Source organism: Falco punctatus, assembly GCF_963210335.1.
Source record: "Falco punctatus genome assembly, chromosome: 6".
Lineage (NCBI taxonomy): Eukaryota > Metazoa > Chordata > Aves > Falconiformes > Falconidae > Falco > Falco punctatus.
This window is the reverse complement of record NC_137585.1, coordinates 35,792,975-35,810,154: the sequence shown is the minus strand read 5'-3', so window position 1 is coordinate 35,810,154 and position 17,180 is coordinate 35,792,975. Positions and strand designations below refer to the sequence as shown.

Here is a 17,180-nt window from a genome sequence, read left to right as displayed (position 1 = left end):
GAGCTTGAGGGAAGGGTGTTCGGCTGGAGAATGGGTGGAGGAAGGAAAAAGAGGGAGATGGCAAAACAAATGGAAAGACAGGAGAAGAGATGGAGAGAGGTCTGTCCTAAACAGCAGTAGAAATCCCTCATGGCTGTCAGTCTCCAGCTCCTCTCCTCCTTGCGCTCTCGTTAGCACACAGCAGGAGGAAGATGGGCTGTGCACAAAGTTCGGCTGCTGTGGGAGAAAGCTCCCTTCTCACCCATGTTTCTGAAGGAGGGAGAGAGAATTTGCTACCTCTGTGTCCAAGCCTGTGTCTACCCCAGCCAGGGTCTTGCTCATCCTCTTTCTGCAGCAGGGAGACCTGGCTGATATGTACCTTTGGGATGTGCAGTGGGTCCAAATGTGGCACCTTCACTCCACCCTACAAGCACCTCCTGCCCACATACCTGAGCCCTGGGAGTCCACCTGTTCATGATGAAAAGAGAAATAGCACCTTGTTTCAGATACTGCTTATCACAAACAACATACTTGTTGTTGTTATTTTTTTCATGCCAGCCTGGGTGCAGGGAGCAGTGAAACTACCCTGGCGCAGACCTGTGTGGTCCCATGTGCACATGGGGAGTGCATGCTGAAGCCTTCTTCTTCCACACCTTCACAAGTAACTGCCCGGAGTACGTATGTTGAAGCAATGATGTTGTTTTTTTAAAATTGTTGTTATTTTTTTAAATAACAAACTTACAACTCTGGCTCACTGTGTGTGCCCTCCCTTCTCAAGTGCTGCCTCAGACTGAAAAGATGCTTTCTAGAGGGGTCAGATGGAGCCTGACAGAGGGTCCTGCTGCAAAGGAGCTGTGAGCTCAGTGAGGGAAGAACCCACCTCCTCCCCAACTGCTTCTTCCTCCACGAGTCCTTCAGGTTGGCCCCTGGCTGGGAAGCAGAAGGTCGAAAAGATGTGTATCTTGTAGCCCAGGCTGGGTAAAGGCAGCTCTTCTGTAACCGTGCTGTGCTGCTGACACGTGTACACAAAGCAGCTCCGACCTGCCCAGACCACATGTGCCACCGAGGCACGGCGTGCTGCGGAGCCGTGCTGTAGGTGTGCCTGGGCTGTTTGCTGAGGCTTGCCCACTGCCTTCTGCCTGAACAGAGAGCAACAGCATTGCTAAAACCTCCAGAAAAACAAGGAGTTTTCAAATGTCTCTGAGATGAAATTTACTGATGGGAACATGGAAACAAGACAGGCATTGCAATATGTGGCTAATCTGGACAGAAGATTCAAAATCTTTGCTGAACCGGTGAAGGAAACAAAACCAGCCGCTCCTCTGATTTCTGTGTTGTCTGCAGTTCCCACCTCTGACTGCTACAAAAAGGGGGTGCGCTACAAAACGGGGAAGCGAGACAGACAGGGACTTCAGATGGAAGAATAGAGGGTCAAGGAGTAAGACAGAAATAAGGCATGTCTCCATGGCCATCAACGGTAGAATCGCAGCAGGTGAAGTCGTCTCAGGCTGCTTTCATTTCATGCCAGCCTGGGTGCAGGGAGCAGTGAAACTACCCTGGCGCAGACCTGTGTGGTCCCATGTGCACATGGGGAGTGCATGCTGAAGCCTTCTTCTTCCACACCTTCACAAGTAACTGCCCGGAGTACTTATGTTGAGGCAAGCTCAGGTTTGTCTCCACACCCCACTTTGGTCTACAGCCCTATGGGCTGAGTGCAGCCCTGCCTCACAGCTGGCATGGCCTCCTCACCCTGTGCCCATCACCCTGGATGCCTGTGTGCCCTGAGCCTGGCTCCTGGGCACGGATCACACACAGCCAGCACTGGTCCACTAACACCCCCTTCTCCCTTCCCACTTCTCAGAGGCAGCATGGACAGAGGGTTTCCTTCTCGGGACATTTTCAGAAAATGCTCAGACCTACTGAGAGCAGTTGGAAAAGGTGTGTTTTCCCACACCCCTTCCTGCCTTCTAGCACCCACGATGCAGGAAGAGTTGTGAGGGGACACCAGCCCCTTCCTGTGGGTGGGTCGGGGATGAGACTTTGAAGTGACTGGGGAGGTCCCTGAAGGGGGCACGCAGCAGTACCTTTGACAGAGGGTGTAGCACAGAGGTCCTCAAACTACGGCCCACGGGCCGGATACAGCCCCCGAGGGTCCTCAATCCGGCCCCCCGTTCTTACAGACACCCCCCATCCCCCACCGCCAGGGGTTGGGGGGGGAACCAAGCAGCCGCAGATGACTGCCTCCACTGCATCCGCGTGCCGGCCCCCTGGTTAAAAAGTTTGAGGACCCCTGGTAGCAGAAGTGATGCTGAAAGCCAGGAGTGGGACTGGGGAAACTGACTCAGCATGGACATAATGCAAGGAGCATTAACATGGTGGTGACACCTGAACTTGAAAGGGACTTAAAAAACATGGATGCCCATGCTGAGGGACCCACATAGCTCAAGGTGTGTAAGGAGACCTGCGCAAGCAGCCTCATGTCAGATAAAAGAGGCTGTAACTGACCCATTCCCCTGTGTCCCCCCCAGAGCCAAACACACGAGCTCAGGAGAGAAAGGCGTGACAACAGGAGAGGGGTGTGTAGGAAGGAATTTGGGTGAATTCAAGGAGGAGCGGAAATGATGACCTAGGAAGCTTTTCTCTGCCCCAAGAGCATTAATTACCATCCCTTACTCCATTCCCTTCCAGTGGCTCCTGCAGACTTCATATGGGCTTGGTCTCTCCAATGGTGTTCCTTTCCTGCAGATGCCCCTGCATGTGGAAATCCCTTGACATGGGGCACAAAGACAGGGTGAGCCCCGGACCCCCTCTCCACTCCATCTCTCAGGGTTTTTTTTGCCCATGTCACATGCCATGGCTTCCATGCTGCTGCAGCAGCAGCAGAGAGAGTTACAGTTCTGCTGGGGACCCTGGCAGGATGGTCCCCTCCCTGCAAACACGGGCATTGAGCCGCACCAAGGGAAAGCAAAGCAGCAAGGATTGAAGTGATGCAGCCCCTGTTCCCCTCTGGAGGAACATTTAAGTCTGCTGGAGAGGCAGAGAGGATCTGTGGAGCATATCCACCAGCACAAGCTTTATGATTTAGGCAAACAGTGTAAATGCTTAAGTACTCACACGCTAACATCTTTCCTAGCACTTTCACAAACAGACTCTCCTGCCAACCTGTGCAGAGCAGCCTCAGCTGCGGTCTCATAGCAGGGACGTATGTAATTGCCTCCTTCTGCCTACAGGCACACCTGGGAAACCCAGGTGCACACTGAAGCCCTCTCCCTCTGCCCTGCCTCCATCAGAGGGGACACGCCAGTGATGCTCAACCTGTCCTGCAACGTGCTGGGGACCACTGCGTGATGCATGGCACCTTGGAGGGTGGTTTCACAGGGTAGGAACATGAGGCAGGGGAGCAGGTGATTTGCTTCAATGTTTTGCTGAAGTTGTACAGCAATACCTGACCAGGTGGAGAAGTGGAAGATGCAGCAACCCTGAATTCCCTGGTCCAGCGCTGGGCTGAAGCCAATGCACATGTGTACTGCGGTAGGGGCTCTCCTACCCATCATGGGCCCAGGTTTGCTTGCCCACGTTCCCACAGCAACAGCAAGGCAATCACATTCCTCCTTCTCTCCAATGCACACCGATTAAAATCCTGCTCATCGCAAGTGCCTCAGCTCAAGCACCCAGCCCTTTAATTGCTGCAATGAAGGATACGAATGTAGGCGATTCTGAGGCCAGCAAAGCAGAAAATTAGCATTTAGCATGAAAATGATACCACTGCATCATCACCAGTGCAAAGCAAACAACACAACCAGCCAGGCTGCCTCTTTCCCTCCCTACCTGCGTGCTCAGACCCATCCGGTGCTGCAACAGCCCCACAGCTTCCCACATCCATGGGTCCTGCCCCTCCGGGGCTTCCACCAGGAGACTCCAGGCAGGCAGAGAGAGTCTCCAAGTCAGCATCTGCTTTCTGCCTCTGGACTTTTGATGAAGCAGATTTATACACTTGCTTCTGAGGTAATCTCCCCTCAAATGTCAAAAGTGCTACATTAGCCGCTGCATTGATTCCTGCAGTATTTACAGAGCAGAAAAATGCAGCAGCACTGAGCATGAGGCTGGAGGGAAGAAACCTGCACCTTTGGTGTGTCCCTCAGGGTGAATCATCCATGTCTCAAGCGAGGAGTCAGATCTTCGCCTCCTCCAGATCCTTAACTAGCTTTCTCCACCGTTAGCGCAAATTCCCCTCAGGCCTTTTCATCTGTTTGCTACCTAGGCTGTATTTTTGCCTGGTTGGACACAAATAAACATTAAAATGTTGTGTCCATCCAAGCACAGAAGGAAAGGCTGTTTACCAGCCAGGCTCAGGTGGAGCCAGCCCTCCCAGCCCCATGGCTCAGCCTGCCAGCGGGTCCCAGCAGATCAGGGTGTTGGAGTTAGCTGGGATGGAGGCGATGGCTCTGCCTCTGTGCTGGTCACAAAGCAGAATTACAGAAGAGGCCCGGAGGGGTCACGCTGGAGCAGGATCTAGAGCCCTGGGCTTGACATTGGTCAAAGAACCAGCAGATGCACAGGCACCCTTGCTTTGTTGTGAGATTTTGGGCTGTTAAGCCATGCCCACATCAGAGGTGCCCAGGACTGAAAGCAAAATCCCATGTTATGGGTCAGACTTCAGTCAGGCTCCAGGATGTCGGGGCCAAGGGCAGGGGCTCCTGGTCCCTCCTTGCTGCCAACACTGTCTCCGTTTCATGTGCAAACCCACGTAGGAACAATGTTCAGGTAGGTGATAACTAGCCTTCTGAATTTGTGAGCAGCGCAGGGGTACCTGTCCTGCTTGCCCACCCCAGCCAGGGCTCTGTGCACTGGTGGTTTCCACCGCAGAGCGAGCTGCCGTTCCCCTGGCCTCCCTCGTGTGAGTGCCTGCATGGCCTTGCTGAAAAGGGACGATATTTCAACATGTTTCAGCATGGACCTGTGACCTTATTTTGTTCCTGAGGGAATGGTTGATGCTGAAGTGCCACAGCTCAAGTCCTGAATTGCAGATGGACTAGCAATTTCACTTGCGAGGAAGGTCCTGGTGCCCCCCCCCCGTGTACGTACATGCACACATACACGTGGCGGGTCCAGGGGCCCCAGGCCCTTGCATGCCTGACCATGCGGTCTGCCACAGTCACCCGCCACCCCGATTTCCCCCCCCCCACAGATGCCAGTCCCTGAGTAGCAGATATGAACGTGCCACAGTGACTAGCACGGGCTGCAGCTGAGCTGTGCCTGGCATCTCAGGCTGTAACACTCTGAGGCTGCCCCTTGCTCCAAGTCCATGGTGCATGGGTGGAAAGGGGCTCTCTGCCCTGGGGTGAGCAGAGACCTCTGCAACTCATTGCAGACAGTGATGGAAGTGCTGCCCGGGCATTGCCTGTCAGTGCTGCGGGGACTACTGATGAGTAGTGTCCTGTGTCAGCAGTTCAGTCTGTTTATTGCTTTAATATACACTTGGAAAAAAAAGACTAATTGGAGATCTGATTATAAACCACAGCCATCCTGAAACAGGTACATGCCTACACCCACATACACACACACACATAAAGTGGCAGTGACTATGGAAGCACGAGAATAAATACTTGAGCAGACAGTAAGGGATTTTCAGAATAGTCTCTCTGGGTTTTTTTTTTTATTCAATGCCACGTTGTTTATTGTTGGTTTCTCTTTTATTTTTTTTTCTTCCTGATTTATTTCCTATGCCTGGGCTTACTATAACAGCAGAAAGTAATCAGTGGCCAATGATGATTAACAGTCCCTCACACGTTAGTAACTCTACATTCAATGGAAGGTCATTTTTAAAGACTGTGGCAGGAAATATAAGTGTACGGGGTGTGGGGGTGGTATGTGTATGTATGTAGAGGGAATATACACACAAAAGCAGATTTTTTTTATCCATGCCAATCCACTTACATTGCACTCAACTCTTTCTTAGAAATATCTATTATTATCTAGAATTCTGTAGTATTTCTGTGTGTAGATCATATCTTGAAACAATCCCTTCATAAGGCTCAGATAAGGAAGTGGGAGAAGTACATAAATGAGAAATAAATTAACTGTGAAGTTGTAATTGAAAGGAGAAATGGGGTCATCCACTTTCATTGTTATCATCCCAGTGACTATTAGATGCAGCTAAAAATGACAATGGTAGTTTTAGAGGAAAGCCCACCTGGTACCTCATATCCAAAGCTGTGATAGCTTGAAAGCAAGACTTATACCAAGGACTTGCAGGGTAATAAAAATGCCTGCTTGTGTGTGGACCATGTACCTTGGGCTCCTGTATGACATTTCTCCTCCTTGTGTTTGGGTGGGTATCTTTCTCCTAAGAAGGCACTTTGCAATTTAAGAGCAAAAGCTTGGATTAAATATGTTTCACTGAAAAATATTTTCCCTTTTTTGCTATCCACACAGCCCAACATTGCTGCTGATTTGTTATGAGGCAGCACCTTACCCCTTATGGGTGTTTCTGACTGAAGGACTGGTGGCCACCGGCTTGTGCTGGGTGGTTTGCAGCCCCCTTTTTGGAGATGCTTTGCTAGGCTCTGCAAGGCAACAGTGTTCTTGCCTTAGCAGCAGTCATAAGAAAGGTGAGAGAAAGTAAGTTGTGGCAACGGAGCGATGGCAGGCTTCAAATCCCACCACACTGTGGTCAGCCCAGACAGGTAACTTACAGTACAAAAATTTCATCCAGGATGTTAAGCTGGAGGAAAGGGAAGAGCTGCAGGAGGAGCTGCAGCTGTTTTGCATGGTGCACTGTGTGCACCGACCCTCCCCAACAACCAGAAACAAACAAACAAAAAAATCCCAAGCCAAAGCACCTTTCAAAGTTTTCAGAAATAATACAGGTAACTAAAACAGTGTTAGCCAGAGGGGTTAAAGTGCTCTGGTGTCCAGGAAAAAATTCTTGGAAAAACAGTGCCTCCCCGACTCTATCATTCTGCTTCGCAGACCATGAGACAAAAAGAGAGCTGTACCTGCTGACTTTGGTGACTGCAAGCAAAACGGGTAAGGAAAAAGGTTTGTTTTCCTCTGTGCCCACAGCTCTGCACAGCAAAGGGAGAGCGTGAGCTGGAGCCTGCTGTGGCTTGCAAGGCAACAGCCCAACCACTCATGGAAGAAACTTCATGAGGTGCCGAGTCCTCCCTGCTACTACTAATGTCACAAGCACGAAAGATGCTCAGCAGCTTTGCTGATGTACAAAGTGAAACTGAGAACGTACCTGGCCATAAGGAGCATCTGTGCAATCCCATCGTTGTCATAATGGAAAGGGCACAGCCCTTATTACTGCAACTGCTGTTGGAGCAAAAGCAGAGGCATGCTGCAAACTGGAGGCTGGGATGCCGGTTTTGTTGGGGGTGAGAGCTCTTGTAAATTGAGCACATCTGCTCTGGAAGTGGCTGGGAGGCACCAATATTGAGTATCGCCTTGCCAGCATCCACTCAAAGTGTGACAGGATCTTAGCAAAAATAAACAGGGAGCTTGGAAATATGCAAAGAAGAAAAAAGTGCTAGAGAAGAAACATATATGTCTAAATGAGTGGGGGGAAATGAATGATAACTCAAAGATACCGAGCTATTGAGTTCCTACTGGAAGCCAGTCCCTAGCAAGGAACAGAAATAACACGGGAAAACCTGAGATGTAAGGCAGATCTCATAAAATAAAGTATTCATGAAGACCAGGGAAGGGAATATTTGGAAAGTTAGATCATACCCAGATAAACTGAAGTGGGTGGCATACATCCAGGGGCCTGACTTTGCAAAGTACCAAGCACTTCCTAGAAAGTGCACTGTGTGTTCTGTATTGCAGCTAGTCAGAAAATCAGCGGGGTTTAATTTTTCTCTTCTCTGTGAAATTCTTGTGATGAGAACAAGCAAACCAAAGGTGCTTATCTCCACGTCTTCCATAACAAATTTTGAGTTTTTAGTTATGATGGCTAGAATCAAATCTCTGCTTCTGGGCTGCTGCTAGGATGCCTTTTGCTCTCATTGCACAGTGGGCGTGCAGGGCACATTTCCCGCTGTGCCTTGCAGGCATGTCACTGCCTGGGGACCCGTCTTCAGTGCTCTGTGTGTGGGGTGGGTGAGTGGACCGGTGTCTTGAGGAGACAGTCATCAGGGGCCACACAGGACACAACACCTCTGTGATGCCCTGTGGGAGCATGTTGGAGATGAGAGCCATTTTGGCAGGAATCATTTCATTCTCAGCAAGAAGGAAAAGTACAAAATTCCTTGACAACATCTAAGTTTTTTGCTGTAGGTTTCTTTTGTCTGGAAGATTATTTTCCTGCACAATTACACTTTCAATTTCTGCCTCCCCCAGGCCTACTCAACCCGTATTCATTTCACAGAAAGCTGGTGGTGTTCAGTCTTTCACAGGACCTAGCCTCGCAAAAACCCCCAAAACAACAACAAAAACCACACCAAACCCCAAATGCACCACACTGCCAACTTCCCATGAAACAAAACAGTGGTCACACTGGCAATTGCTTCCCATATGTCTAATTTCTTAAGGAAACTTTTGGTAGTAGTAAGGCAGATGAAGATGGAGATGCCACGAGAAGTACACCTAGCAGTACACTTCATTCGTTTGGCAGTCCTGAGGCAGGGTCTCTGGGTGCGGAAAAAATGCTAAGTATGGGTGTGTGTTTTCCATGGGCAGGTTGGAGCAGTTGAGGACAATGTGGAAGAGAAGGTGCAAAGCATTAGGGATGGGCTCTGCTCCACAGCTGCAATAAACCACACTGGTGGGCCCAGAGGCTGCGTATGTACAGGGAGGGCTTAGAAAAAAACACTGAGAAAAATATTGAAAAGAGGTGGAGGAACCAGCAGGCAAGCCAAGATGAAAAGAGCTAAATACACCAAACTTGACAGAGCAGCAGCCGGAGCTGGACATGGTACGGTGTGTGAGCACGTGGAGGAGCTCAGCACCGAGCAGGAAGAGGGACCGCTTTCAGTGGCAGACGTGGGGGAGCCAAGCACGAGGGTAACGTGGCATCGGGACAAAACAGAGCGATCTCAGGCTGACAACAGCAAAGAGCCTCCTGGCAGGAGCTGCCCACGATATAGTTCCCTGTGGGAAGTGGGGAGGATGGGAGGCTGAAAAGATGCCTGGGCAATTCCTGGACTGCCCTCAGGTGTTGTCTGGGAGGTAGGTGGGTGATGACAGAGGTTTCTCTTGGTGCCAACAGCCAGGCATAGCTGGGAAAGGCAGCTCTTGCCAGGAGAAACCGCACAACCTGCCCCACCACAGAAATCCCCAGCAAAAACACAAGGCATTTGCTGGGTTTTAGTATTCTGCTTCCTCTTCAGGAAGGATGGATGTTTCCTCCTTCTTCTTCAAACAGTTAGTAAATAATTAAAAGAGAGAGACAAAATATTCTCCAAAGATAACCCAGTCTTCTGTTTCCATGGCAATCTCCTTCCTAAGCCAGAAGGCTTTTGCTCGAGTCCTAAGGTGGAGGGTAAAAGCCCTTTTGCAGGGAGGTGGGACGGGTGGCATGGCCCTGCTGGAAGGCAATGGGGAGACACTGTGCAAAGCAAAAGAACCGTCATGAACCCCAAACCACAAGAGAAACAAAGAAGGTTGTCCTTGTAAGTCACTTCCAGGAACCACCAAAATAAACTGAGAGAGCATCTACCCTAGGGGCTGTAAGTCACCCTATGAGGTCACCACCACCATCTGTTGACCCTTGTCCCCTTCCAGCTATCCCAAGTGCAGGCCAGACTTCTGTCATGACTGAATGTTGGGGTAGCTTCTAGCACTGCACCGATCTCTAACCTTTCTCTCATTCCTCAGCTGAAACGTTTCACAGTCCACACAGAATCACAGAATGGCTGGGGTTGAAAGGGGCCTCTGGAGATCACCTAGTCCGACCCCCTGCTAAAGCAGGGTCACTGAACCGGCTTTGTGGCTTTACACGGCTGCCAGGACAGTTCGGAGTCCCACTTCCAAGTCCCATTATGGCCATCTTCCAGGAAACGCTCTATGCATTGCATGGTCTGGGGTCTGGATGGGTTTTAACTGTTTGGGTCTTGTTGGCAAGCACTACCCCTGGCTTCAAAGCAGCTCTGGGCTTGAGCCTAAGCCTTGTGCAGCCCAAGTTCATCGTTCAGCCTTTTGTGGGCTGACTGCCCTCTTTCCCCAAGGATGTGAAACCACGTGTTGTGTCTCTCCTTTGCCCACGGGTAAGCAAGCAGGGGCGACTCATCCAAAGAACCACCAGTGCAAAAAAAGCATTTAAAGACCCTTATTATTGCTTTAATAAATCTAGATCAGCATCCTTTCTGCAAGGACAAGGACCTAGGCTCTCCTGTCCTCTCCCACAGGCCTGATCTCCCTGCAGTCAGTGTGCACACTTGCAACACAGCAAACGTTCCTTGCAGCAAATAAATCAAGTCCACACAGTAATTATCCTTTCTCTGGCTGTTGGTCCCATCTGACGCGCTCGCTGTTTACAGCCCCAGTTCGTAAGATGCAGCAGCTGCTTAAAATCAGGCAGGTCACAATAAAACTGGAACATCTGTTTTGTACTGCCCACTTCATAATGCTTCATATGCCAGCTGGGAGAGCTTTGGGCAGGCTGCAGGGGCCCTCTTGATCTGATGGAAAAAATGGGACAGGAATCCCTGAGGAAGCCCTGCTCATTCTCTGAGCAATGTCCCAGCCTCCAAACCTTCCCGTCTCCACTGCACTGCTACCCTCTCTCCCCTGCCGCCCTTCTCTTGTCTTTTCTGACACACCTTAGTGGAGCTTCCCAGGGGTGACAGGTGACATCCAAAATTCTTTGTGGCCCCCAGGGGGCCAGCTTTCCTACCCACCTGAAAACATGGGAAGGGCACAAAACCTTGGAGTTGCTGTAGGAGGAGATCCAGGCTGGCCCTGGCCAGGAAGGAGACATGTGCAGCCATACCGCTGGAAAGGCAAGGAGGCATGCAGCTTCCAGAGGCTTTGCTGGAGCCACACCAGGAGAAGATCACGTCTGCGGGACCAGATCCTGGATCCTGAAGCAGGTCATGGTTCAAGGAGTCAGTCTGCCTTCACCCTCCACACCGCAGCCCTCCCCGGCCGCACTCCCCTGCGAGGCAGAGGCAAGGAGAGCTGCAGTTCTCCTACTCCCTTCCCCACCACCTCCCTAGCTGGTGAGCCGGTCAGCCTGGACACAACACACACAAACATCCTTACATTTGCATGCACACACACAGAAGCCAACATTCCCTGCTCTCCATGTCTGCAGTTGGCATTGAGCAGGACTCTGGTCCCAGCTACACTGATGCACATCGGGAAAATGCCAGAAGTTGAAGGTGATGTGCTGGAGAGGAGGCAGAGCCACCACCGAGATAAGGATGTTCTTGTAGGGTCTTCTCGGCGGGACTTGGAACAGGGCTAGCCCTTGGCCAGGGGACTGACTATATTTTGTGTTGCTGAAGCTCCCTTTGCTTTTATTTGTCTTTTTTTAAATTCTAGGTTTTGTTTTCTTTTAATATATATAGCTATAGATACAAAAATAACAGATAGGTTTCTCTAGAGATGATTTTTGCACCTTTGGGCTTCTAAAACAAAATATCACAATTACTGCAAATGAAAGGGGGAAAAGTTCAATTTTGTCTCCCCTTCTGACCTCCCCCTCCCCTTTCACCCTGTCTCTCCCACTCCAGATTTCCCTACCTATCTTGTAATTTCTTTTCCCTTAGCAGTTTTCTTTCTTTGGAAAATGAAAGAAACAAACCCAAAAAAAACAACCACGAAAATATGCCATGGAGCCTCCATCCCCTCCTCCCATGAGCTTGCCTGCTGTGCTCACACATTCCCTTCGAAGCAAGGCTTTTCACCTCAAAACGTTTCCCGTGCTCCATGGCTGTTTGCTTTTCCCTGCTGCTGGGGCCAGATTTTCACCTGCTGTAAATCAGCATGAATCCACCTGAAGCCAGAGCTCTGCTGCTTTACACCAACAGAAGCACACAATTGCATTTTGCCAATTTACGCTCGACCTGAAGATCTGGCCCACGATTTTTAATGTTTGAAATGGAAGTATGGACAATAAGGAAGTTCCCAGAAACAGGCGAGGCAAACCCCAGATATTCTTCCCTCACTGCTCACCCTGCTTCCCTTCCCTTCGCCCTCTCCCTCCTAGTTTGGTGTAGCACCTTCTTCAGCCCCTGTTTGCTTGTTCCTCTTTAGCACTTTCTGAAATTCATAATCTCTCAGTAAAAAAAATAAATAAATCAATCTCTCTGTATATGTATATGTATATAACTAAACAGCTGCCACGTGGCAGTTCTGGCTGGAGGGTCCTGTCCCTCCCTGCCCCATGGCCTTTTGTCACTATAGTCTCTGCGGTGATAGTCCAGGTCGTGCCCTTGGGCAGGACTGTTCCCATATTGCTTGCACTCTCCCATGCCTCTGAGGTACGGTACCAGAGTATTTATTTTTTATATATATATATGTATATATATATATATATTTACGTATATATATATATTTATAAATTTTTGTTTGCCTGGTTCTTTTTCTTGCAAATCCTTTGGAATTGCCGCTGGGGAGAAACTAGTGAAACATGCTCCCCGTGCCAGAGACCAAACACTCCCTCCCTGCGCCCCAGGGACCCTCATCTGTTCCTCTTGCTGACTCCGTCACCCAGCTCCAGCTTAGATGGGAGCGGGGAGCCGCGGTCCCCTGTTCCCAGTCTGCCTGGGCCATCTGGGTCTTCTCCTCCCCTGGGCGATGGGGTGTCCTTGCAGAAGTCTGTCACCCAGGAGGGCATTGAGAGGAAGCCCCGGGGGTCAACGGTGTAGAAGGGCTTGGCGTGGTGGACAGCAGGGCGACGCGGCGAGGGGCTGGTATGGAGGCTGCTGGTGCTGCTGCACTTCTTCACCAGCGTCAGCCCCGGCGGTGGGGGTGAGAAAAGTGAGGTCAGCGAGAGGCTGCTGAGGGTCTCAAAAGGCTCACTGTTGTTGCCACCCCCCCGCAAGCTGCTGCCTGCCCCCTCCTCATCCGAGGGGTCCATGGAGTCGTGGTGGGTGCAGCCAGGGCTGGTGCTCCCGCCGCTGCTGTGACTGCGCTGGTGACGACAGATGCTTCGCAGGCTGAAGAGCCCCCTGCCCCGCAGGCTTCGGTGGCGAGAGGTGGGGGAGAGGGGGGCTGCCAAGGGTCTTTGGCTGCTGGCAGCTGGCACAGGGCACAGAGCCACCGGGAGGTCCAGGGTGCACTGAGGAGAGTCGCTGAGGTTGAGGCTGTCCTCCAGTGTGGTCTGCAAGCTGCCTGCCGAGCTGCTGCTCCGGCTGTCCAGCGAGGTATCACTCTCAGGGGCCTGGGGAGCAGGAGTGCAAAAATACAGGTCTCAGGAGAGAGATGGGCAGGAGGCAAGACACTTTGCCGTCTTTTTTTTTTTTTTTTTTTTTTTTTTTTTTTAAGCTATTTGGGGTGTGAAAATAAACCACAATTATAAAAAAAGGGGAAAAAACTCCAATTCCTCTCTTGCTGTTCTCTGCTGGGGAGGGCAGTTATAAACCACCTGAGCAATGATACAAAGCACCAGGTTATTCCCTTCCAGGGAAGGAGGAAAGATTTCAATATTTTAAGCTCTGATTTCATTCTGCTCCAGAATTAATCTTCCTCTCCCATGTGAAATGTTTCACCAAAAGGAAGGGTTGCTGGATCTGCTGCGAGCTCTACAGCCCTCACCACTGGGTTGTCCCTAACCACTGGTGGTCCAGTAGGCAGCAGAGCCAAGAATCCCTGTGGGTCCTTGCTCTTGGCTTCCCTGTGAACCTGCCACACAGGCTACAGACACATCAAAACCATCAGCTGGTCGGAAGTAATGGGGTTTCTGCACATTGACCTTAGGCCCTGTACAAAGACCTCTTCTCATTAAAAAAAAACAGCAATGTTTGGGAAGAGAAAAGAGGCCTCATGGTTCTTCTGACCAGAACTAGTGGCAGTGATGGTATGTAGGGCAGAAAGTTGGAGTCCCCTTCCAGCAGGGAACAGCCTTAATTTCCTTGTATCAAGGCTCAGTTATAGTTGAGCTGCATTTCAGTTGTTCCTAGGAAACTGGTCTGCTCCAGGAGATCATCACTGGGACACAGCACTGGGAATGGTGCATGCAGGACTGGAAGCAGTCTCCTGAACCACAGCTGTTCAATACAGTCTGCATCATGTAATCAGTTTACCAACTTCTCCTTTACAAGTGTTCAGCACTTTTGCCCCAGTGGTACGCCAGCTCCGGAGCTCTCTCTCTTCATGTCTAAACTTATACTTGAAGTTTCAACACCGCAACAACTCAGCGGTCTCAGCTCAAAGCTAAATTTATCCTTGGTGAATTTATACACGTTTGTATTGTGCCAACAGTGTCTGTCACATAGAACTGGATAACATATGATTTTATTTCTATTTTTTAGTTTGTCTGGAATAGAGTGTCCTTGTACTCCTCCAACAGGAATTGTTTGTGGAGTATCTTCCAAGAACAATAACAGGGACCTCTACTGGACTTTGACCTCTGTCTCCTCTACTCTTCAGAAACACTTGATCTTCCCTCAACACTTTTATTCTTCTCTTTCATTAGTGAGAAATAGCTGCCTTTTCAGAAAGAGATAGCACTTTGCTGGGATGTAAGAGCTAAGTGGGCAGGAGAAAACAGTGAGCTCAGGGATGCAGTGTGTGGATGTGGCACGAAGGGCTGTGGAGGAGGTAGGTGGAGAGGAGCCTGTTCCAACCAAGAAGGTGCGTGATCTGGAGTCACGGCGCCAAGAGGAGCTGAGGCGGCTGTCATCTCCCTGGCTCACACTGCGGCTGCTGTGCATGCAGGTGTCTGCAGCACACTTGTTGCAGGGGACCCTGGAGTGAGCTAAAAGGTGATGTGATTTCATCTTTATGTGGGGCTAGCTGCAGCTATCAAATTATTTTTTAATCTAAAGCAGAATAATAGATGATTTCAGGGGGTGAGAGCTATACAACCACCCCTTTGCTATACAACCCTCTTTCCTCCTCGGCTCTCCTGCACTCTGCAGTCCACTGTGCTCCTCCAACAGGTCAGAGCCAGGTTGCCCAGCCCACGGCCACAGCTACCTCTCTTCTTCCTCTGCCATCCACTCCATTCAGCCCCCTCTATTTGGGCGTGATGTGAAGATCAAGCTTTCTCAACAGAGGGAAGCAGGGGCCCTCACCTGATGAAGAAGTGAGCAGTTCACACTCGGAGATCTCAGTGATGCCCATGAGCCTTGCAGAGAGATCTTAGGAAGGTTCCGTGGACATGAGACTTTCTCAGGCCCTGTCTGGGTGGCAGAGATGGCTGGGTGGAAAAATTCTGCTGGTACAGGCAACAGAGGGCAAGACGCACCTGGAGAGAAGGGGCTGGGAGGAACTGACAAAACATCAAAAGAAATGGGAAGGAGAACAGAAATAGAAAAAAACAAGAAGTTGAAGAGTCCTTTGATTTGATTTAGTACCTTTGCTGCTGTATACCAAGTGTCCTGGAAGTCTAGTGTACAGAGGACATTTAGTAACACACACTCCTGGCCAAGAAGTCTCAGTCTAGTGTTCACACTTTCTACACAAGGACCAAAACCTGCACCAGATCCAGAAGATATAACATAGCTCAGAGCTATAAAGCAACAGCCCAGTTTGCCTCTCCCTCTGCGTTCGCAGAGAAATTCTCTGTGTGCATCACTGCCAGAGGACTTTCATCCCAGATCCTGCAAGGCAAGGGATGAAGGGAGATAAATAAACCGGCAGTTTGGGAAACCTGGAGACCACAAGGACGTCAGAGTGTGCTCAAGAGTAGAACTGGAGCACTTGCACCAAGGGTAGACACATATTACATGTTCCCTGAACCTGAGGAGCCTGGTCTCAGGGGGCAGCCAGATTTTACCGTGATGAGTGAGCACAGTTCATCTGGCTGGTTCGTCAGGGGACTCTGTCCCCTCTCTTCTCTGACCCTGCATGGGTACACTGCTGTGAATGGGAATCGGCTTCTTCATGATCCTTCAGATAGTCAAGACTGAGGAGGATATAAGGCCTAGCAGCAAAAGAAGGAAATTCTCCTCACTCCATTCCTGAAGCCTGGCAAACTGAAAGCTAACTCTTGGTTAGTGTAACTCCACATCACACTAACTCCATTCCTGGCAGGGAGGCAGCAGGAGAAAGGCAGGTTAGCTGAACCAACCCATGCTTTCAGCAGACACAGAGAATGAGGAGAGCTGTGCTCACCTTTGGTACTTTCATGCTTTAGCCAAGACTGGACAGAGTTGAAAGAAGTGTTCTCCTTTTCACACAGGTAACTGTCTGGGTTCGTAGAGCCATCTGCACTGGATACTGGGAGCAGGCATTCCCCCACATTGCCTACCCCATTGGAGTCAGGGCTGTCCTGGCTATCCTGCTGGAAAAAATAAGTGAAGTTTAATGGCAGATGACACAGCAGACTTGTCAAAGGCTCAAGGAGGGCTGATTCTGAAGACACCTTCAAACTAGCTAAGGGATGCTTAGGTTTCCAGCCCAAATTCCCTAAATTTAGGCTCATTCAGAGGAAGTTACTGACAGCAGTAAAGAGAACTTCTAAAAATATACATCCCCTTTCTCTCCTCAAATCCTTCCCCATGATATGTCTCTATGGAGAAGCTCTTGAAGAGTGACCAAAATTTATATTCCTCAGCAGGGACACTTGGATGAATACAGAGCACTTCAAATAAGCAGGGGCAGAAACACAGCACATGGCACAACATGCCCATAACTGCCTGAGGCTAACCTTGATCTCCTTAGGACTCAGCTGAGAAGTGCTGCGATTGTCTGACTCATCTCCTAGAAGGATGGAAGAGGACTTGTCTGAGTTGAGGGATAATGCTTCCATTTCAGCCAGCTGGACCTGCAGGAAGGGAAAGGAGCTGTCACGGGTCATGTCTGACATCCACATTTCAAGCAGTCACACTGTTTGTGGTGGATAAATGAGAGCCTGTAGACCCAAGATCAATTTCAGGTTATATTCCTTGGATACATCAGATACTGCCTAACCCAGACCTGGGCTGAGCAGGAGAATCCACTTTTTAAGCAAGGCTGAGCATATGATCTGCAAGCAGCCCACCGCCCGTCCATGCTCCTCTAGTGCTAGAGCTGGAGGAAGGAGTCCTGAATCTGCCCCAGCGGTACGGCTGGCACAAGGCCCTGCAAGTAAAGCCAGGCAGGGAGAG

General features: G+C 50.2%; 2 protein-coding genes across 4 annotated transcripts in view; both read right to left on the bottom strand.

Annotated features, from left to right (window-relative positions):
- GRAP2 (GRB2 related adaptor protein 2) overlaps positions 1-985 on the bottom strand; it is a 119,268-nt gene extending 118,283 nt beyond the window's left edge. Inside the window, exon 1 of one of the 2 annotated variants that reach the window (XM_080393015.1) lies at positions 860-985. The gene's annotated coding sequence lies outside the window, so the exon portion shown is untranslated. Of the gene's footprint in view, positions 1-721 lie in introns of both variants that reach the window. The other variant, XM_080393014.1, reaches the window with a different exon arrangement.
- Positions 986-1,035: 50 nt separating this feature from the next.
- Positions 1,036-17,180, bottom strand: part of CACNA1I (calcium voltage-gated channel subunit alpha1 I) — a 103,681-nt gene continuing 87,536 nt past the window's right edge. Inside the window, exons 32-35 of one of the 2 annotated variants that reach the window (XM_080392984.1) lie at positions 16,742-16,858; positions 16,207-16,375; positions 15,165-15,361; positions 1,036-13,309 (exon numbers count right to left, since the gene is read on the bottom strand). In XM_080392984.1, coding sequence (XP_080249110.1) covers positions 12,608-13,309; positions 15,165-15,361; positions 16,207-16,375; positions 16,742-16,858 — 1,185 coding nt within the window. In that variant the 3' untranslated portion in view covers positions 1,036-12,607. The remainder of the gene's footprint in view (positions 13,310-15,164; positions 15,362-16,206; positions 16,376-16,741; positions 16,859-17,180) is intronic. The other variant, XM_080392985.1, reaches the window with a different exon arrangement.